This window comes from Ursus maritimus, unplaced genomic scaffold, assembly GCF_017311325.1.
Source record: "Ursus maritimus isolate PB19 unplaced genomic scaffold, ASM1731132v1 scaffold_27, whole genome shotgun sequence".
In the NCBI taxonomy this organism is placed as follows: domain Eukaryota; kingdom Metazoa; phylum Chordata; class Mammalia; order Carnivora; family Ursidae; genus Ursus; species Ursus maritimus.
The window spans coordinates 38201848-38223555 of NW_024425230.1; the positions used below are offsets into that span (position 1 = coordinate 38201848).

A 21708-nucleotide genomic window follows, 5' to 3' on the forward strand; every position below is an offset into this window, starting at 1 on the left:
TGGATTTGATTTTGTTTTGTATAATAAAATATCCTCCCAGGGCCTACAGATGACACACCTCTGCTTGGCCCCACGCAAACGAGGGGTAGGGACGATGACTAGGTTGGGTCAATGCTCAGAACACTCTACTTGAAATACAACCAAACTTCATGCCGCACAGCTAAGGCCACCGCCGGGACCACAACTACCCGCGAAGGCCGCTTCTCATCCAGACCCCAGCAGCCCCTCCCCCCCAGCCCCTGGTGCGCCTGCGCGGAGGCGGGGCCGGGCTTTGCCCTTTGTTGTGGGCCCCAGTTTCCCAGGACACCGTGCGGTGCTGGGGTGGGGCTATGCAGATGAGGCACCGGGGGCGGGGCGGTTGCGTCGGCGGCGGCCGGGGAGGGTCAGTTGGAGGCAGGCGCTCGCTGAGGCAGGAGGAGGGCTCTGGGCCCGCGGCCTGACAGGGACTTAGCCCGCAGAGATCGGCCCCGCGCGCGCGCGACCCCACACCCACCCTCTCATCCACCTACCCACTCCCTGCGCCGCCTCCTCCCACCCTGAGCAGAGCCGCCGAGGATGATAAACACCCAGGACAGGTAACGGCCCGGCCCAGGCTCCCCGCCCCCATCCTCCCCTCATCTGCTCCAGAGGGCCTTCCCCAACCCCCGGCCGGTTCCAGCCCCCACAGCGGGACTTATCGGCCCCCGCTGGGTCCTTTCCCCACTTCAGCCACCCTAGTCCGAGTCCCCAGCCCCGCAGCAGGGCCTCCTTCCGCCCTTTAGCCCCCTCCCTCCAGTCCGGCCCATCCCCCTCATCCGGGCCTCCTGCTCCCGCAAAGCCCCCCTCAAACCAGGACCCAGTCTTCCAGTCAAGTCCCCATTTCCTTTAAGTCCTGTCGGAGGGTGCCCCTTTCCCCAAACTGGGCTTTTCCCTCATCCAGATTCCCCAGATTATTTCCCATTTTCCCCAGATCTTTCTGCCTCCCCCCTTTAAGTCACTTAACCCTTCCCTTTGAATCTCTTCCCAGGAAACTGCATCCTCCAACCAAACCCCTCTCTTATCACTGCCGCCCCTCCCCCAGTCAGGCTCCAACCTTCAGCTCTCAACTGGACTCATTACCCTTCCCCTCCCCCGTTTTCTCAGGCCTAATAGTTTTTATAGTGATTCCCAGCCGTCACTTTGGTCCCTTACTCCTGCTTCATCTTTTCCCATCTTTCCTCCCTCGACACCCCTTTCCCATTTAGGCCTCGTTTTCCCTGTCTCCCAACCTTCTTCCTTTTATTTCTCAAACACTTCGGACTTGACTCCTATTTGCCATCCTATTCCCCCCCAACACTCTTCTGAACACTGCTACCCTCTTAAACACTTTCTCTCAGCTGGAACTCCTCTTTACTCTTATTTTTCCCTTCTTAATTGAATCCCATCGTTAGATCATTAGATCTCAGAACTCAGCCCACCCTGCTTCTGTTGAAGGCGTCTTCTCTTTCCCTGTACTTCCCTCTCTTTCCCAGTGCCTAAAAATCAGGCCCCATACTCTGGATACTGGGCCTTTGCAAGTTTCCTTCCTCAAAACCTGACCCCAGTCTTCCCATTAATTGGAGAGAAAGGCTGCACATCTTTCTGAAACAGCACCAGTGGTTTTATAAACTTGCCTCCTGCATACTTCCCCTTGCCCAAACTAGGCAGAATTGATCACTCAGCTTTCCTCTTTCTACCTCTCTTCTTTTTCCCAAGGCAGCCCTTGTCATCCATCTCTTCTTCAAATATACCTGGTGTTTCTGCCCCAAACTCTGTGAAACTGTTCCATAATCCTGATTCCTCACAATTTTTAACACTAGTTGCTTTTTCTACATCAGAATAGTTTCCATTTACAACTTGGGTCGAATTTTCTTCCTCATTTTTCCCCCTAGACTTGTTGCTGTCCCTTCCAAAATAAGCCTGAAGCTCCTTTAGTTCTCCACACCAGACCCTTTGTCCCCAGATTTGGCCTTATGGCCTCTACTCCACACTCGGGCCTCATTGTTTTGCAAGCAGATCTGTTCCCTGCAGATCCTCCTTAAATTGTGCTGTGGTCTGTCCAGAGCTAGACTGTAGTTCCTTTTACAAACATATCCTTCCTTATTGCTTTTTTTTCCCCCCATGGGGCTCTACCTGCCATTCAAGGTTCCTCTTCTCCCTAAGATGGTCTCTAACTTGCCATTTCCCAGTCCTTCAGCAGCACCACCCTTAAATATTCCAGCTGGGTTTTTAGCTTTTCTTGTATCTCAGTGTTTCTCAGCCTTGGCTGCACATTTGAAAAATCAATCACCTGGACCCCACCTTGAAAGATCTGGTGTAATTGGCCTAGGGTGGGGCCTGGTTATTAGTATATATTTTTGAAGCTCTCTGGGTAATTCTTTGTAATGTGCAGTCAGGGCTAAGAACCATTTGCCTTCTTTCCCCTCCCCCCCCAACCCCCCCAAGACCTTTCCCGTCATATTTCTTTAGTGTCAGCTCTTTCTTTACTGAAAAGGGCCTTGTTTCCTTCAGGGATTTCTTAGTCTTTCTTCCTCAGGTGCTGTCCAGAAATACCCAAGATAGCCACAACTGCCTCTTAAATTCTCCTACCTTGAGTTACTCCGTTCTCAGCCATTAGCCATTTTCATTCTCAGACTCTTATCAAGCCCCCACACCTCTGTTTCCTCCCTATATGTAGAAAGAAAATTAACTCCTTGTTTTCTCATTTGTTATGGTTGTATTTGACCCATTACCCCCACCTCTCAAGGCTTCTTTACCTACAATCCCATTCTGTTTTCCTTTTCTGAGACTGGCAATATCCATGTCCCTTTGCAGTCCCTGCTTTTATTACATCTTCTCTACCTGGCCCCTCTGGAGCTGAGGAGGTGGAGGCGGATAAATAGTTGGATGGTGCTGGATGCCAAAGGTGTTGCTTGTGGTAAAGCTGTGTGTGATGAGGATAAGATAGCAGGTATGAGAGAGGGCAGGATGAAGTGCAGGGGTGGAGGGAAGCAAAGGAACCTATGGGAAAATCCACAAAAAGGGTATATGAGATGGATTTTCTTTTCTATGTTTTTGTCTCCACAGTGGGGTTTGGAAGGTGGTGTGGTCTCAGCAGGCATTCTCTGGAGCTCTGTGGACTGAGCTTGTTTGGCGCCAAGTCTTTTGCAGGCTGAGCCTTGAGAATTGGGCACTTGGAACCAACACATAAGGGTCTTCATTGACTATGAGGTTGTGAGACCTGAGTTCCAGTTCTGACTTAGTGCGCTTCATTGTAAAAAGAGGGGGTTGGGTTTGCTTAATTTAAGATTCGTTCCAGCTTCCTAAGTGGCAAAACAGGCTTGCTCATCTCGAGGGCCCTTGCTTAGTGTGTTGGTAATTTGAGGGGCTTGGCCGTATGAAAGGCAGGTGGAGGGAGGAGCCAGCTGGCCTGCCTGGGCCTGGGCAGGAGCAAGGCCTTGGATCAGGCTCCTCCACTTTGGCCTGGGGGTAGGGTGGGGTAGGGTGGGGTGGTGTGTGCAGGGTGTCTGATTTCTTTGAGTTACGGCTATCCTGTTTCCATAACATGTTTCCCAGCCTCCTCTGGCCTGCCCTTAACTTTCTAAAAGGATCCTGGTAGAGCCCTAACTAGGGATTCCGATAAGAGCCGGATGTTCTTCCCAGTCTGTGTGCTTGGTGTTGTGTATCCACAGACGGGAGGGGGAGCTGGCTAGGAGTTTTGCTTTCATTGGGTGGGGGATGGGCTCTCTAGCTTCCCTGGCTCTAGTGAAATACTCTAGAGGTGGAGGCTTGGTTTCCTGGAAGAAATAGTTGCAGAGGAGCCGGTAGTATGTTTTGAAAACAAAGCTCCTCTCCACTTTGTTCTGATTAGTACCTCCAGATTGTCAAAATTCCTAATTGGGGGGAGGCCAGGGAAGAAGACGACACAGGAACAAGCACGTTTATTATGGTTTTTGAACATGAGGCTGAAGTCCAAGGAAATCAGACTTCATGGCCTTTCTGTCCCTGGATTTGTGGGGACAGGAAGACAGTCTCTGTCTAGCGCTGGCTTAGTACCTTGTGACAGTACATTATGTGGGGAAGACCTTGCCCTGGGTTTAGATCCATATAATAATCTTTGATGGGCTTTGAGAAGCATTCGGTTCTACAGGTGTTTCCTCTTGGGTGTGGACAGAGCACATGAGTACATCAGAGCTACCCTGAGTATCTTCACAGAACGGTTCCCTGGTAATGGAATTTCTTTCTTTCCCCCCAAAGATACGATTTTGGTTATTCCTTATTTATTGGCACTGTGGCTTGTCGAGTGTGGGATAGTAGGGAGAGCAAGTTTTCCTGCCATGTACCTTCAAGGTCATCCCAGAGAGAGAGAGAGAGACTCCTAGTATAGTTGGGAATCCCCGCAAATTGGAGGTATGCTTCAGAAAGCAGTGTGGACTAATAATAGTAATTCCTCACTCTGCCAAGAAATCCAAATTTAGCCTTAGAGCTGCTCAGAAGTATAAAAAGGGGGACTGAGGAGTGGGGTAGAGGATGTTACATATGTGCATTTCTGGAAAAAAAAAAGTAATTCATCCCTTTTTGAAACAGTATGCGGTGCTGATTCAAGTTGGTGCTGTGACTCGGAAGGCTGTGAAGCCTAATTGAGAGCTATAAACCAGAAATAGCCAAGTCGGTGAGCAAGACTTTTGTTGCTTGAAGTGAATAAAACAGGTAGTTTTCTGTTAGTACCAGAATACAGTGATTTGTATAAGATAAGCCTTAAGAAAATTTCCCAGGCTTTTGATACTGTATTAACAATGAAGTAATTCTGTCCTGGGAAGAGAGGCTGGAACTGGGTGATGAGTTTACTCTACAAACTAGATCAGGGTACTTAAAATGTAAAATTAAGGTCTAATTTTAAAGCATGAGTGCCTTGCTCTCCATCCACCTCTGTAGTGTATGCGGTTCTGCCTGCCTTTGGCAGAAGAGGTACCAGTATCAGTTGTGCGATAAGATAAACAGACCTCAGAGGCGGGTATTCTAGCTGCCACCACAAGTGTGTTTCTTGTGGAGAATCAACCAAAACCCAGTTTTGCTTTCAGTCTGTGATTCAGAGTGGTGACGTCATTTTCTTTATAATTGTGCTTAGCAAGTAGACTCCCTTTGGCACACAGAACAGCCCTAGCGAAATGACTTATGCCTGGCATCTGACCAGGGTCCCTTTCTCATATGGGAAGGGAATTAGCAGCTGGAAATCAGCCTCTACGGTCCCACTAGACTGGAGGTGGCCATCACCTCCTACCTTTCTTCCTATTTCTTCTTAGCTAAATGTGATGGCAGCCCTGGATTGGTCCCTCTTTGCGTAGGGATTAGTCATCAGAGACCTTTCTAGTCTCAGTAAAAGCAGCCTGTGTGAGGGAAGTCTGGGCCTAGAGAGTGTTCTATGAGGTAGAGCCTGAGACAGGAATGGATCAGAAGAGGCTGAAAGAGGGGGATAAATGTAGAATGCTTGGGAATGTGGTTTTTATGTCTTTTCACTTGATAGCACAAGGTAAGTAAGCAAGGCCATCTGACCCTCCCCTGACAGGTAACGGAAACCAGAGAGAAAGGATGCAAGGTCAGGCCACTGATTCAAGTGAAATGTGATCAAAAGTATATCAAGGAGAATATGAATTCACATCTTTGTTAGATGTAGCTGAATGGAAGTCAGCCACAGAATTATATTAAATCTCTATGTAGCAGGCCATCCCCTGCTTTGAGCACACTAAATATAAAAATCAAAACTGACATTAAGTCAACTGAAAGTGATTCTTTTTTTCTTCTAAAGATTTTTATTTATTTTTTATTTATTTGAGAGACAGAGAGTGAGCAAGAGAGAGCACAAGCTGGAGGAGGGGGAGAGGGAGAGAGCGGAGAGTCCAATGCAGGGGTTGATCCCAGGACCCTGGGATCATGACCCGAGCTGAAGGTAGTAGTTGCCTAACCAGCTGAGCCACCCAGGCGCCCCTGAAAGTGATTCTTTAACAGGAGATCCTTTACTCTATCAAGAGATTTAAAGGTACTTCCTTTAAATAGTAGCACCCTAGAGATTTAAAAATGGATTTGAATTATAAAAATGTGATTTACCAGCAACATTCCCCAGGAATACATCTGCTGCATACACTGCCTGTCTGTAGCCAGTGTATGAAATTATAACTTACTAAGGACATTTCAGGCAACAGTTTCACATAATGCTTTAAATTAGAGGCAGCAGGATGTGATATGTCGGTAGCACTCATATGGATCCTGAGGAGTGTTTCCAGGGGCATGTCTGGTAACAACTGAGAAAGTAAAAGGCACTGACAGATAGGCTCTAATCTCCCATCTCTCTTCTGAACTGACTTGGATATTTGACACCCTCATTTCTAGCATGGTATGTTTTTTTTCTTCTCCAAAAGCAAGACCAGCCCAGCTGGATGTTTGGGTTCAGTCTGATAGATTTGATGATTCTTAATGAGCCTGATCTTTTCAGGCTCTAGACTGAGCTTCTTAAATCATCTTTTTGGTGGTAAAGATTAAACCATGCCTGCCCCCCAGTGGAGTGAGCAGGATGTGAGGAAGGAATGGAAAAAGATAGGCATTGGAGCCAGTAGAAACACAACTGAACTGAATATGAAACATAATCTGGTTTGGATCTTGTGACAGAAGAACCTGTGTTTAGAAGCTACTTTCACTGTGCAGAAGTTCCTGCAAGAGTCCCTGTTCTCTGTTGAGATTGGTGGCATATTTTGTCACAATACCATTTGGAAGACTGAAGTCAATAAAAGAAGGCTATTTTTTTTTTTTAATTTATTTTTAAGTAATCTCTGCACCCAGTGTGCGGCTCGAACTCATGACCCTGAGATCGAGAGTCACATGCTCTACCAACTGAGCCCACCAGATACTCCTGTTCTTTTTTTAATTGAAAAAATAACGACATACTGTGTTGTATTAGTTTTAGGCATACACCATAGTGATTCAGTATTTATATACATTACAAAATGGTACCACGTGTCACCATACAAAGTTGTTACAATATTATTGACTATATTCCCTGTGTTCTACATTACATGTCTTACTTATTTTGTAAATGGAGGATTGTACCTCTTACTCCTCTTCACCTATTTCATCCTCTGGCAACCATCAGTTTGTTCTCTATCTGTAAGTCTGTTTCTGTTTTGTTTTGTTCCTTTAGATTCCACAGCTAAGTGAAATCATAAAGTACTGGTCTTTCTCTGACTTATTTCACTTAGCGTAATGCCCTCTAGGTTTATCCATGTTTTCACAAATGGCAAGATTTCATTCTTTTTTATGGCCAAGTAGTATACCTTTGTGTAAATATACCACAATCCTTATCCGTTCATATATGGATGGACAGGTAAGTTGCTTCTGTGTCTTGGCTGTCATAAATAATGCTGTGATGAACATAAGGGTGTGTATATCTTCTTGAATTAGTGTTTTCATTTTTTTCAGATAAATACCTACAAGTGGAATTGCTGGATTGTGTGGTAGTTCTATTTTTAATTTTTTGAGGAACCTGCATACTGTTTTCCACAGTGGCTGCCCCAGTTTGCATTCCCAACAACAGTGCATGAGGGTTCCTTTTTCTCCACATCCTCACCAACACTTATTTCTTTCCTTTTTTTTTTTAAGAGAAGGGGAGGAGGGTGAGAGAGGCAGAGGGAGAGAGTCTTGGGGCCCAGCCTCACGACCCTGAGATCATGACGTGAGCCGAAACCAAAAAAGTTGGCCGCTCAACCGACTGAGTCACCACCAACCTTGTTATTTCTTGTCATTTTGATACTAGCCGTTGTGACAGGTATGAGGTGATGTATCACTGTGGTTTTGATTTGCCTTTCCCTCATGATTAGTGACGTTGAGCATCTTTTCACATGCCTGTTGGCTATTTATATGTCTTCTTTGACATATGTTATATGACAAATGTCTTTTGAGATCCTCTGCCCCCCCCCCCTTTTTTTTAAAGATTTATTTTAGGGGCGCCTGGGTGGCTCAGTCGTTAAGCGTCTGCCTTCTGCTCAGGGCGTGATCCCAGCGTTCTGGGATCGAGCCCCACATCAGGCTCCTCCGCTGGGAGCCTGCTTCTTCCTCTCCCACTCCCCCTGCTTGTGTTTCCTCTCTCGCTGGCTGTCTCTATCTCTGTCAAATAAATAAAATCTTAAAAAAGACTTGTTTATTTTAGAGAGAGAGCATGAGTGGGGGTAGGAGCAGACGGAAAGGTAGAGAAATCCTCAAGCAGACTCCCCACCTAGCACAGAGCCCGATGCAGGCGGGTCTCTATCCCAGGACCCTGAGATCATGACCTGAGCTGAAATCAAAGAGTCAGATGCTCAAACAACTGAGCCACCCAGGGCCCCTCCTCTGTCTGTTTTTTAATCAGATTGTTTTTTGATATTGAGTTGTATGAGCTGTTGGGTTGTTTTTCTTTTAGATTTTATTTTTTTAAATCAATCTCTACACCCACCATGGGGCTCAGACTCAATGACCCTGAGATTAAGAGTTGCATGCTTCGCCGACTCAGCCAGCCAGGCACCCTTGTATGAGTTCTTTACATATTTTGGATGTTAATCCCTTATTGGATATATCATTTGCAAATATCTTCTTCCATTCATTTGGTTGCCTTTTTGTTCAGTTTCCTTTGCAAGCTTTTTAGTTCTGTGTAGTCCCATTTGTTTGTTTTCCTTGCCTAAGGAGAAAGACCCAAAAAAGATAGTGCTAAGACTGATGAAGTGCTTACCGCTATGTTTTCTAGGTGTTTTGTGGTTTCCGGTTTTACATATAAGTCTCTAATCCATCTTGAATTTAGTTTGTGTATGGCATGAGAAAGTGGTCCAGTTTTGTTCTTTTCATATAGCTGTCCAGTTTTCCCAACACCATTTTTTGAAGAGACTGTCATTTCCTCCATTGTATATTCTTGCCTCCTTTGTTGTAGATTAATTGAACATACATGTATGGGTTTATTTCTGGGCTATCTATTATATTTCATTGATCTATGTGTCTCTTTTTGTGCCAGTACCATACTGTTTTGCTTACTATAATTTTGTAGAATACTTTAAAATCTGAGAGTGTGATATATGATATGGATATGATATATGATGGATGATGAAGATAATTTCTTGGTTGTGATCTCCAGTCTACTAAGTTTATCCTAAACCCTAGCTGTTTCTCTTAGGGAACTGGAAGTGGATCCCAGGGTGGGGACCGAAAACGCCCTTCCACCCTAACTCACACACTTGCTCTCGTGTAGACTTTGTTGGGGAGGAGGAGGAGTTTCCAGGACGCTTGCGTGTAAGAGTAGGGAAGTAAATTTGTTACCATGCAGTACACTTCTTGCATTTACTTCAAGAGGAGTGAGCACATAGATTAGTGCTGGACACAGGGCAGGCCCTAGGAATTATTTCTAGGAAGACGTAGGGGATTCTGGATCAAAAAAAGGAAAATCCACCTTACTCTGATCTTTCCAATAGGTTCGCCCATTGCTTTTGCTCTTTGCAAGTAAAAATTAGCTCAGAATGAAGATAGTGGTTGGAATGCCCATCGGGTTGAATGTAGCTCTCTCATCCAAAGAGCAGGGAGGAATAATTTCCTTGGAAGTAGGAGTCTGAGGTTAGCACCGGAATTCTAGAACTGTAGGGGGACCTGGTTGTTTTGTGAACCCATGTAATTCTGGTATACAAGGCTATATCTCATCTGTCTACCCCAGAGAAGTCTGCCGAGTTCTTGGGTAGCTCCACTGACCAACACATTGCAAGCCAGCTTTCTTCAGTGGCCCAGCCTTCCTGATGTTTCTGCAAGAACCTCAAGAGAGGCCCAAGGTGGTCGCTAGGGAATGGGAACAGAACGATTTCATGTGGGGGGGGGGGCTGTATATACCTTTGCTTAGGGAAGCCCCCCTTAATTTTTTCTGGCCTTGACACTATTATTCTGTCCCTTAAACACATTGGAACAGGAGGATGATAATAGTTTATTGTCCCTAGTAGAAAATAAGTCCCTCCTTGAAAACAACATAGTCCTCAGTTATGCCCCTTCTGCTGGTTTGTGTTGATGAGGCTAAGAGTGGGGGAGATGAGGATGGTCTGAGGCTTTCCAGAGGAGGCAGGAGGAGGTGGTGCATGTGTTTTTTACCCCCAGGTACTGATGCTGCGCGCCTGGCCCACCGACACTGCCCTGGGAACTCCCATCTCCCAGTGAAATTTTTCTTTCTTTAAGGATTTATTTATTTATTAGAGTATGTGTGCATGAGTCAGGGGAGGGGCAGAGGAAGAGATTCTCGGGCAGACTCCCCACTGAGTGTCAAACCCGACACGGGGCTTGATCTCAGGACCCTGAGATCGTGACCTAAGCTGAAATCCAGGAGTCGGATGCTTAACTGACTGAGCCACCCAGGCACCATGCAGTGAAATTTCTAAGTGTAATTTCAGGCCCCTGGTTGAAATCCTTGAGAGAAAGAGGAGTTGAGCTAGAGCAGGGATGGGTTTGGACTTCCTGTCTCTGCTAGAATGCTCACACAAGTCTCTTAGTACTGAGGATCTTAGTTGGATGCCCCTTTGGTTATTGTACCATTGCCATGTTAGGTGTGAGTTCAGTTTTATCACTCTGAGCCCGAGTGAAGAACTCAAATCTGGCATGCCAGGCCACATGAAGCCGGAAGTGTGAAGAATGGTGCCTTGCATCGTATTACAACTGGCTTTCGGGGAAGGAAAAAAAAAAAAAGCCGTGATTTATGTCATTTGCTTATTTCTGTGGTGTAAATATTTCCCCTATGGCCCATTTAAGCTACCAACGTGACATCATTAAACACATAGTTGGGAAGATATGGGCACAGTTGTGCGAGCGGGCTCTAGCACACCCCTGCAGTGTCCTCCCATATGTTCTCCACTGCATTCCAGCTGCCTGGAGGCTGGGGTGTTGGGGTCATGGGGTCATGGGACAGGCCTACTGCCAGCGCGTGGTGTACACGCACAGACCGTCTGCTGCTTTCTCTGCTCCCTTGTGAAGTGAGCTACTTCACTCAGCCTAAGGAGGCACTCAGTCAGATTGAAAGAAAGCAGTGGACAGATCTGGAGCCCTGTTGGGTCCATCTGAAAATCATGGCATCAGTAAGGGCACACACCTGGTGGTGACCGCTCCTTTAGGAGCCTTTCACCCTCTGTAATCCATCGATTATTGGCTTCCTTACTCAGTTTCCAGCAAATATTCCTTCTCCCTGATACACATGTGCCTGTGTGTCCATTCTGATCATATCAGTATTACCTCAACTCCCATGCCCAGGTCAGATTCTAGCAAAGAAGGGCAAGGAATCCCAACATTTGGTGGCATACCAGGGACAAACTCAGACCATAATACTCTGTACTATAGTGCACTTCTCTGAGAGCCAAATCCCTGGATTTAATTCAGTTCTTGACCCTGGAGACATTTGGGTTATGATTTCTTGTCCAGGTCTTTTGTTTAGATTGGGGAGGAAGCCATTACTGGAATAGTGGCCCGGGGAGTTCCTCAGGGACATGGTATTCAGCCCTTGTGATCTCTTGAGGCCCATATGCCTCTCTAGCCAGAAGTGACTGTGTAGGTTTTGAGATTGCCACATAGGTTGTTGAAGTACTTAGAATAAGGAAGGGACTCGCGGACAGGGTGCCAAGGCCTTGAAGGCAGACCAGGATCTGGTTCCTCTCAGGGTTTGCCAGTGTCCCAGAGATTTGTTTGATGTCGAGCAGGTAATCCTCTGGTCAGATATGTCCAGCTGGACTCCCGCTGCTTTCTGGTTGGTACGTTTGAAGAGCACAGAAGTAGGTCTGGAAGCTGAAGTGAAAGGATGGGGGGGGGGCAGTGGTGTAGTTTAGAGCACTTTTTTAGGGAGAGCCAGGGCAGGGGTTGGAGTGGGATGTCGTGTTAAATTTTTAAGTCTTGGTGTTTACTGTCTCACCTTCTCTGTCTTTTGCAGTAGTATTTTGCCTTTGAGTAACTGTCCCCAGCTCCAGTGCTGCAGGCACATTGTTCCGGGGCCTCTGTGGTGCTCCTGATGCCCCTCACCCACTGTCGAAGATCCCCGGTGGGCGAGGGGGCGGCAGGGATCCTTCTCTCTCAGCTCTAATATATAAGGTAAGGACGACTCGGGTGGAAGGCGTGTAGCAGAGCTGTCTGACAGTCCACTCAGCTGCTGCTTGAGGCAGTAATTGCCTTCTTTAGTCTTCTCTTGGGTCAGGCCAGTTAGGGGAGTCAGGAAGGACTGTCACCTGAGGCAGCTGCTCTGTGGCTTTGGGGAGTACTAGGAGGAGATCTGCATTAAGAAAACACTGCCATCTTCTTAGCTTGGTGGTCAGCACTTCAGTGCCGGTTCAGGGTCCTGAGTGGGAAGGAGAATGAATGAATGGGAAGGGTGCAAGAACTCTTTTTGGTGTGACTCCTCAGTTTCTCTTGAGAAATATCAAGTAGTGAGTAGGAGGAGCAGTTTTCCGTGACTCTTAGGCATTCTGATTTCCATCCCTTACTGGCCTGATTGGGGACAGGCTGGGTAGTGTGGTGGGGGTGAGGGGCAGGAGAAGGGGCTTTGCATCTCCATCATCTGTCATTCTGGCAACATAGGGTACATCCCAGGAGCTTTAGAGAATGCTGGCCATCTGCCCTAAGAATGATCCGGGCTGGGGCAGCCAGTCTTTTGCTGCCCTTTAATCTCCTGTGATTGAGGCCCAGAAGTTGGCTAGCTTCTCCCCAAGATTAGCATTGAGGGGGTGGCAGGGTGGCTGAGTTCTGGTCTCTTGAGGTTGTACCTGGGGGAGACAACGTGGACCTGCAGTGTACCTGGAAGCAGGCTTTGGTTGCGCTGGGCCTCAGCCAGGCCCTCACACATATACATTATCCTCATTTGTTTCTAATGTTTCTCTTTCAGAGAGAGAAGGGAAAGAACTTTGTGTTGGGGGGACACACATGAGTTTAGAGTCAGGGCGAACTGGTTTAATGTCAGCTCTGCCATTTACTAGCTATGGAGCCTCGGGTCAGTTGCTTAATTGTTCTGGGCCCCTAGTGTCTCAGATTTAAAATGGGGGTATTAATAACTACCTCAGATGCTTCTGGTGGTGACTAAAAAATGGGAAAGCACTTTGCACAGTACTTGGCATCTAGTGGACACTTGGTCAATATTTCCCTTCCCATCATGCTGACTTGTAGCTATCATCAGCTTCTCTTTGTGCCTGATGAGTGATGGATGGCTCCATTTAGCCAGCATGCAGCTCTACATTTTCAGTGTGTCCTTCATCCCATACTATGCTGAGGTTGGCTCAAGAGGACTCCCAGGACCACCTAGGTTAGGGAGCCTGTGATGTGGCCAGAGCTGTAGTGACCTGGTCCTCTGACCTGATCTCCTCCCAGGACGAGAAGCTCACTGTGACCCAGGACCTCCCTGTGAACGATGGAAAACCTCACATTGTCCACTTCCAGTATGAGGTCACCGAGGTGAAAGTCTCTTCCTGGGATGCAGTCCTGTCCAGCCAGAGCCTGTTTGTAGAAATCCCAGATGGATTATTAGCTGATGGGAGCAAAGAAGGGTAAGGAGCAGGTGCTGGGGAAGGGGAAGGAGGGCCCGTTCCAGAGAAGGGCATATGGTTGTTGCGGCCAACAGATGAACAGAGAGTCTGCCTTCTTCCCTAGCTCTAGGTTTCCAAGCAGATACCAGTTTGTAACAGGTTATTTTTAGCCAGTAAAACAGGCCTGCTGTAGGTTAAAATTAAAAGAGATCATTATCACATTAACCAAATCCCTGTCATTTAATCGCCCCATGGTTCACTCTTCTCCACAGTCATTAAATCCCCCTTGAGCTGCCATACAATGATACAGTTCAAAAGGGCAGGAAGCTCTGAGCTACAGTGGGATTTCATTGGATCGGGCAAGGCCCTCCAAGGCAGCCCCATGTGTAAGAGACAGTCTTAAAGATGGAGTTCTCTTGAGTTGCCCCTTTCTCTTGAGGAAATCCTTTTAGGCAGTGTCAGGGCCCAAAGTCTGTGTCAGTGGCCGTGGTCATCAAATTTTGCAACTTTGGAAGACCCCTGAAAAACCAGGTTCTCTTCCTAGGCCCCATACTCTCCTGTGAACTGCATTAGTGAAGTTGGTTAGTGTTGATTTCAGAAGAACCCTTACTCCAGGACGAGATAATTCAGTAACATTTTTCTTTGGGATTGTGGCTTTTTTCTGAACTCAGGGTTCTTGAAATAGGAAGCTTCTCCCTGGAGGTTCCCTATTTATATTGCTGGCTGTAAGCCTCGGAGAAAGTTTTCTTGAGGGTGGGTGGCTGGGTGGGAAGTCTAGAGAGGTGGTAGTGGGCCTGAGTTGTTTTCTTTGCTTCTGGCAGATTGTTAGCACTGCTAGAGTTTGCTGAAGAGAAGATGAAAGTGAACTACGTCTTCATCTGCTTCAGGAAGGGCCGGGAAGACAGAGGTGAGGAATCAAAGTAGCCTGAGACCTACTGCCCAGAGAGTGGGGAAGTAGTGCGGGGGGAAGAGGGGCTCCCTAGCCACTGAAGTAGGGCTCTTGAGTTTGCCATATAAACCCTGGGAAATCATAGGGGTGGGAGTGCCTGAAGAGTTTTTAGTAAAGGCCTAGTGCTTATTTATTCCATCTTTGTTTTTTTTTTCCCCTTGATTTGAACCTACTCTCGTGTTTCTTATCAGAATCCTTTTTACACTCTTCTGCAGCTCCACTCCTGAAGACCTTCAGCTTCTTGGGCTTTGAGATTGTGCGTCCAGGCCATCCCTGTGTCCCCTCTCGGCCAGATGTGATGTTCATGGTTTACCCCCTCGACCAGAACTTGTCCGATGAGGACTAACGGTCATAGAGGATGCTTTGCCCAAGAGCCACAGTGGGGGAAGAGGGGAAGTTAGGCAGCCCTGGGACAGAGGAGGGGGCTCCTTGCTGTCTAGGGAAGGACGCTGAGGGGCTCAGGGTGAGGGTTGCCTATTGTGTTCTCGGAGTTGACTCGTTGAAATTGTTTTCCATAAAGAACAGTATAAACATATTATTCACATGTAATCACCAATAGTAAATGAAATGTTTATGAACTGGCATTAGAAGCTTTTTAAACTGCGCTGTGTGATGTGCTCTATCTAGCCTAGGGGAGGACATTGCCTAGAGGGGGAGGGACTTTCTGGGTCCAGGGGCAAGGCCTGGAGGGCTGGTGGGCAGCACTGTCAGGCTCAGGTTCCCCTGCTGTTGGGCTTTCTTTTTGGTTTTTAAGACTTGTGTATTTTCTTTCCTTGCTTTTAACCCAGGGACTCCTAAGTATAGGCTTTTTGGCCCCTGGGCTGTGTCCTTGTTTTTCGACACTCCACCTGGGCTCCTCTGTGTGCATTTGTGTCTGGCCTGGAGAAACCAGGTCTGACCCCCTCCTTCTTTACAGCTTAGTGTTATTCTGGCATTTGGTTAAGCTGGCTTAATCTGTTTAATGTTATCAGTGCATTTTAAATAGGGGCATTGAAGTTCACTCCCGCCACCAGGGCTTTCTTTGGGGTGCCTGGGCCTTAAAACACTAACCAAACTCCCAATTCTCAAATCACAGCCAGGAGTCCTTGCTCCTGGCTGCAGGCCCAGGCCCCAAGGTGTCTCTTTCCTAGGGTCACAGAGAGCTGAGAGGAAGAGGAATGAATAGCAACTCAGGGCCTGGGGGTCATGTGGGAATCTGTTCTTAGGGACTGGATGCCTCTGCCTGGCTGAGTATAGTGCTGACTGCCCCCCCCCCCCAAAGGTTCTGAGTAGTGCCTGAGCCCCTGCCCCACAGGGCTTAGGGGTGGGACTGAGCGTGTAGAAGTGGCCTGCTCTTTTTTGTTTTCAATGAACAGCTTGTTCTAAGCGGGGAGGAAGGGGGAGAGATCTAGATTGGGTGAGAGGGGGGTGGGGGTGTCAGGGAGGCAAGTGTGTTGTGTTACTGTGTCAATAAACTGATTTAAAGTTGTGGTTGGTCTGTTTTTCATTCCTGTACCAGGACCGGCTTTCTACCACTACTCTTTTGAGTCTAGAGCCTAACGCATAGCAGGGTGTGATACGTGCGTCTCAGGACAAAAGCTGCGGTGCATCAGGACAGATAAACCGGCTGAAGCCTTTGGGGCCGCATTACACTGCAAAACACGGTTGCTAGGAGTCTGGGACAAACTGCCAGTACCCCCTAGAGAGGTATGTACACATCAGCTTCATCCAAGATAGAGGCTCTACCCAGGATCCAAGCTCAGTGTTTCCTTCTGTATAGAAGGCTGGGTCCAGAAGCTGAGTTCTGACTTTTGCATGGAGGTGCCTGACATTCTCATTCCCGGAGGTGTTTGAAGGAAGCAGCACACACCTTACCCGGGACAGTGTGGCTGCCATTCCCCTTGCACTGCCAGCCTGATTGATAAGCTTTCAGTGGCGCTGTAGGAAAGCTTGAGGTTTTTTTTTTTTTTTTCTTTTTAAACTAGGCTTGAACTCAACATGGTGCTTGAACTCAAAACTCTGAGATCAGTTGTATGTTCTGCCTGGGCCAGTCAGGTGCCCCTTAAGTAAGTTCTCCTTTTTAATTTTTTAAGCGCTTACAATAGCATTTTTTCCCTTTTGCTTCTGTTTTCCCAAGTGCTAGGCAGGTTCTTCTTCCTACAGCTTTGGAACGATCTGTTGAGCTGTGGTTGTCCTTAGTTTTTCTGTCTTTGGCCCATTTCCACAGTATTCTGTGTGGAGCTTATTTGTGTTTTCACACCGGGCCATGTTATTAAAAGTGTAACACCTCCACCTTCCACATTATTCGAAGGTCTGGGCCTAGACATTCAGCGGGAACAGGAAGGACTCGAAGACCCCTAGAGGCAGCATAAAGGCAGGGACTGGAAAACGGCCACTACCGTGAGACAAGCTACAGTAGAGGTCCACGTGAATGTGGACAATAGCCAAGTTAATGTAGGCAGTTTAGGGTCAGGGTAAACGCAAGCCCAGGGAATCTACAAGACTGGGATAAATAACCAAGACAAAATGCATCCTTTACTAGCCCTTCAAACAAGCAGAGGGGACAGGAAACACGGCTGATGTTCTGCCATCTGCTGGTGGATCCCCTTTAATACAGCTAGAAGTAGAAGGGCAGAATTGGAAACCTAGGTGCTCAGTTAAGATTTCCCTTTCAAAAAGAAAAATTTTGCCAGAGAAGACTGCTGGCAGGAAAGAAATCTGGCACCCCAAAGCTGCACTCCAATTAAAAAAGTAACTTAGAAGGTGTAATATTTTGAGAGGTGATGGATAGGGAGGTTATGTGAAAGGCAAACTAAGTCTAAATTTAAGAACAGGGACATTAAAAACTTTATTCAATAAATACAACAAATAATTTAAAAATATACTTCAATTCCAAAGCCAATTAAGAAAAGGAAGTAGAGAAAGGGGAAAAAAGGGGGAGCAGGAGATCAGAGGAAAAAAGAGAAAGTTCAAGAGACAGAACAATGGTTTGGTTGGGCTCTGTGTCAGAATGTACCACCCTTTTTAAAGTTCTGATCAAATGCTCGACTCCTAAACCCTTAGCCCTTGTTCCGATGGGGTAGCCACAGGAGTCTACCAGCCAGGAATGATTCTCTGGAATCTGGATCAGAGCACTCTGGAGGCTGGAATCTAGGGGGAGTATTAGGGGACGGTCTCACTCATTCCTAAAAACCATCCATTCTAACTAACAACTCCCAGGCAGGTTTAAATAGTGCAAACTCTTAAGCGGAGAGCTCCCAGCTGCATAGTTTCACAAGTAAGTGTCCAAAGCTAGGGCCTCCGGGAGACAGGTCCCGGGTCCCAGGGTACCAAGGGGCCCAAAGCCACTTTGGTGAATGGGATCTAAGGGGGAAGACAGACAGGAGAGGCCAGGGCACAGGATCAAGCCCCTGGCTAAGCCAGTGGCCAAGCCGGAAAACATTGCTGGGCAAGAAAGGGCTGCAGGGCAGGTAGTCTGGACACTGGATTCAACAGTTTGCCATCAGCCAGGGAAGGTGGAGCTGAGGATGCATATGGAGCAGGACCAGGAAGACAGGAAGGCTGAGGGAAAACAGAAAAGTGGGGAGGAAGGAGGCAGCTCAGCAGCAAACTCCAGGAGAAATAACCAGCAGCCCTCACAGATTTGTGATTGTCTCTTAAAAAGATTTATTTTCTCTTCTTGCCTGAATGTACAAAGGCAAAAAGAGTACAGTTTGTATATATATATATTTATATATATATATATATAAAAAACAAGGAACTTGGTAATGTACACTTTACAGAAGGGAAGAATCAGGAAGACTGAAATTAAATCCAACAGAGCAACGCCAATGGAACAAAAGCTATGAACAGCAACACTGCCCCTCCAGCCCGGGCCTCCAGCTCGCCCCAACCTGCTCCCAATGGGGGGGGGCTGAGCACCAAGGCAAGCGGGTGGGCTGGGGCAAGAGGGGCTGGGGGCGGGGCCTGGGAGGGGCTTGATCCCAGGAGGGGCCCATGGCAGAGGATCATCAGAAAGCTTCCTGGGATGCCCTAGTAGTAAAACAAATGACAAAGGCCCAGAATCATGGGGCCAACTAGCTGCCCAGTTGAATCACAGGGGCAGGAGAGGAGACACTGGGATGGTGACGGTACATAGTATAATAAGCGACATGGGTGACCTCAAAGCCTGTGTACAGTAACTCTAGCCCTTCTACAGTCTCACCCTCCCAACCCCCAAGCCACATCCTCTCACCCTCGCCTTGGAGCCTGGAGAGAAGATTCAAGAATCACCCTTTCATTTCATGGGGTGCCCTCTTAACCCTTCTGCATGTGGTCTTTTGACCTGGAGACGTGTGGAGGGGATGAGGTAAGAGAAGGGAGCTTCATACATGTATACATACATGTACAGGCAGGGAAGGGGGATGAAGGAGACCAGCACACCTTAAATGAGGAAAGCAGATGTGAGCCCTAAAGAGTAGCTCTCCAAGCTGAGGCTGTCCTAGCTGGGGGTGAGGCTCCTGCCCTCTAGCTTCTCGTGTGGAGTGAGGTCTTGGAAGAGGCCTGGGCAGGGGTGGCTCACAGTAAGCCTTGGTCTGGGGGTCGTGGCCTTACCAGCACACTTTGCCAGCCTTTCCTCAGGGGGTGGGATCCTTGCTGAGGGTCTCATTTCTCTGAGCAGGTCACAGGTGCCACAGGTACCCCTACCTGGGGGCTGCCTCCCTATACGGAGCGGCTGGAGGTGGACAGCAGGTCCTTCCCTCGGCACTGGTCAAGGATCTGTTTTCCTCCACTGCTGCTGCTGCTGCTTCCTGTTATTTCAGGGAGGGAAGGCTGGACCTGGTGGGGAGTGGGGACCGGGGAAAAGGCAGTGCTATTCTGCCGCTGTTGCTTTCACCTGCTCTTCTGGGCAGCTCAGCTCCTACTTTTCTACAGAGCCTTGGATATGAGGATCAGAGAGCCAAATGTTTTCTAAGGAAAAGAAAAAGCTGTCCCCTTCCGCAGAACCCAAGACTGCCCTGCTAATACAGAAGTTCCTCTTCTCTGTGTTACAGAACAAAGTGGAAAGGGCAGGAATGTGGGGCCAGGCCTGCCCAACGGGAAAGAAAATTACTGCAACGGTTTCTTTACAATATGTACAGAGCACGCTGTAAGACAGCGCCACAGATACAAAACACGCAACAATATTTAAAAACAAACAGGAACAGAGATGGGCCCTTGGCTCCACCCCACAGGAGCCCGGCAGGGCATCATCAGGCTGAAATTCAGAGTCATCCTCTTGGTGGGGGTGACTCAGGTCGGGTGAAGGCGTCCAAACCAACTACTTCCATGGATAAAAGGGAAGTCACTGCCCAGAGCACTGCTCTCCGGGTTAGGAGGAGGCAGAGGGAATGAAGAGGGCAAGGGAGGCTGCTTGGGGGCCTGCTAAGTGGTCTAAAACAGTGGGTTTTGGGAGAGGGCTCAGAACCCAATTTGAATAAAAACAATGACATGAAAACCCGAAGAAAGGTCTATAGGTCAGAGGAGCTCCTCTTCGGCAAATGACCTCAAGCCATTCAGAGTAGGGTGCCGGGGCTCTTGGAAAGCAGCCTCTGCTGGGCATTGTGCTTATTGTCCTCCACCCCCATGCCCCAAACTGAGAGCCAAGTCCTTGCTCTTAAACGGTCACTTTGGCACTCTGGTCACAAATACCCCTCTCTAGCCTAGGCTGGTGTGTGTCAGTCTTTCTCAATCCAGAAGGTCAAGGAAAGACAGCCAAGAACAAAGGGATGATACCTCAAAAGCAAAAGAAGAGCTGAAGCTCCCCATACCTTGGGGAAGAAGTGACTCCGATAAAGCTACCCAATCATCGTCACTTTCCCAGGGCCTAGAGCATAGAGCTGGACTGGTAGACTGCACTTCTACGGAGAGCGGAGCAATGTCTGCTGCCGCACAGCGCAGCTCCACGGAGCACTCTGCATGTGCTACCCCAGGGTCTAAGGAACACCAAACTTCCCAGGGCCAGTGGCCCCTAAAACAAGAACGTGTGTTACAAAGAAAAACAGCTTATATTGGCACACACGGGGTTATAGACTGAGCTACAGAAAATCATGTACTTGTATACAGAGCAACTGGGCTGTATAGATTTGTGGCCCTAAATGAGGAGGATACTCAGATGGCTGAATGGACAGGACATCTCTAAGAACTGCTGGGTGCTCCCAGGGCCTGCCCCCTGGGCCTTGCCCTAAGGTGACCTGGCAGACTCCAAAGTTCCCCATGCTGGGGGGAATACTATTTTACTTGCCTGAGTCGTAAGAGCCAAGCACTGGAAAAGAAAAGGAGCAATCAGCATGGGCATCCCCCTGGGAAAGGCACCAAGGGGTCAGGAGGAAAGAGAGACAAGGGCAAGGAGTTGGGGGCTAAGAAGCAGCAGGACTTAGTGGGGGTGCAGGTTCTATTTCACAGACTCCATTCATGCTCCAGCTCCAGCTCACTCCCAGTATCCCTGGGGAGCCCTGTGCTGGTGTTGGGACCCCGGCCGTCTGCCTGATGGGCAGCCCAAGGCCACGGTGGGGCAAATGCCTTGGTCTTCCTTTCCAGGCTAGGCTCTGAGCATTTATATGTGCTCACGTGAGAGGGGAGAAGTCTTCATGTTTGAAGACCTTGTTTTCACAAGTACAGAGAAAACAGCCCCCAATTTCTTTCCTGAGATTCTAATTCCTCCACATGCTGCCAGTTCCCAGGGCCCAAACTGCTGGGGAGATGCAGGAATCTGGTGATTGTGGTAATGACGGTGAGAGGGGTATGGCTGCTGTGCTGTCTTCAGACCTTACCCAGTGCTTGGGAGTCCCTCCCTCGGGATGAGGGTGAGGGGTGCTGGCACTGCTCCGGCAGCTGACCAGGGCCTTGGGGAACAGTGCAGTGACTTCTCTGGGCTGAGGCCATGCTCCCCTGGCTGCTCCCCGTGCCTTCATCTCCACATGGGCCACAACAGTCACGACTGTGGCCAAGAGAATAAATATTTTTGCTAAGTACCAGCTCTCCAGCTCCTGAGGAAGAGGGGGGGTCGGGGAGTCCGGGGATCTGGTGGAGGTGAGATAGCCAAGGGTCTGCCTTCAGTCATGGTAGGAACGGCAAACAGATGATCAACACCATTTAACTGATGTCTAAATGGCACCTCCAGCACCTCCTTGGGTGAGCCAGTCCGGGCCCGTGAAGCTGACTTTATCCGGGCACTTGGTGTTCTGCAAGGGAAACATGGACAGATAACCAGGCACTCAGCCTGCTGGTGTAACAACCACCAGGTGGCGC

General features: G+C 48.2%; 2 protein-coding genes across 9 annotated transcripts in view; one reads left to right on the forward strand and one right to left on the reverse strand.

Annotated features, from left to right (window-relative positions):
• The window catches only part of ZNF609 (zinc finger protein 609), a 258912-nt gene that overhangs the window by 31201 nt on the left and 206003 nt on the right, over nucleotides 1–21708 (reverse strand). For 3 of the 8 annotated variants that reach the window (XM_040643119.1, XM_040643117.1, XM_040643114.1), the window contains exon 10: nucleotides 17267–21641. The exons of 3 other annotated variants lie outside the window; for them this stretch is intronic. The gene's annotated coding sequence lies outside the window, so the exon portion shown is untranslated. Of the gene's footprint in view, nucleotides 1–17266; nucleotides 21642–21708 lie in introns of those variants that run through there. 2 more of the 8 variants (XR_005838158.1, XM_040643115.1) reach the window with 2 other exon arrangements.
• Nucleotides 5422–15927, forward strand: OAZ2 (ornithine decarboxylase antizyme 2). Its single transcript, XM_040642641.1, has 5 exons — nucleotides 5422–5506; nucleotides 11951–12090; nucleotides 13357–13532; nucleotides 14333–14418; nucleotides 14652–15927. Exons 1-5 carry the CDS (start codon nucleotides 5422–5424, stop codon nucleotides 14804–14806), a joined length of 642 nt encoding a protein of 213 aa, XP_040498575.1. The 3' UTR covers nucleotides 14807–15927.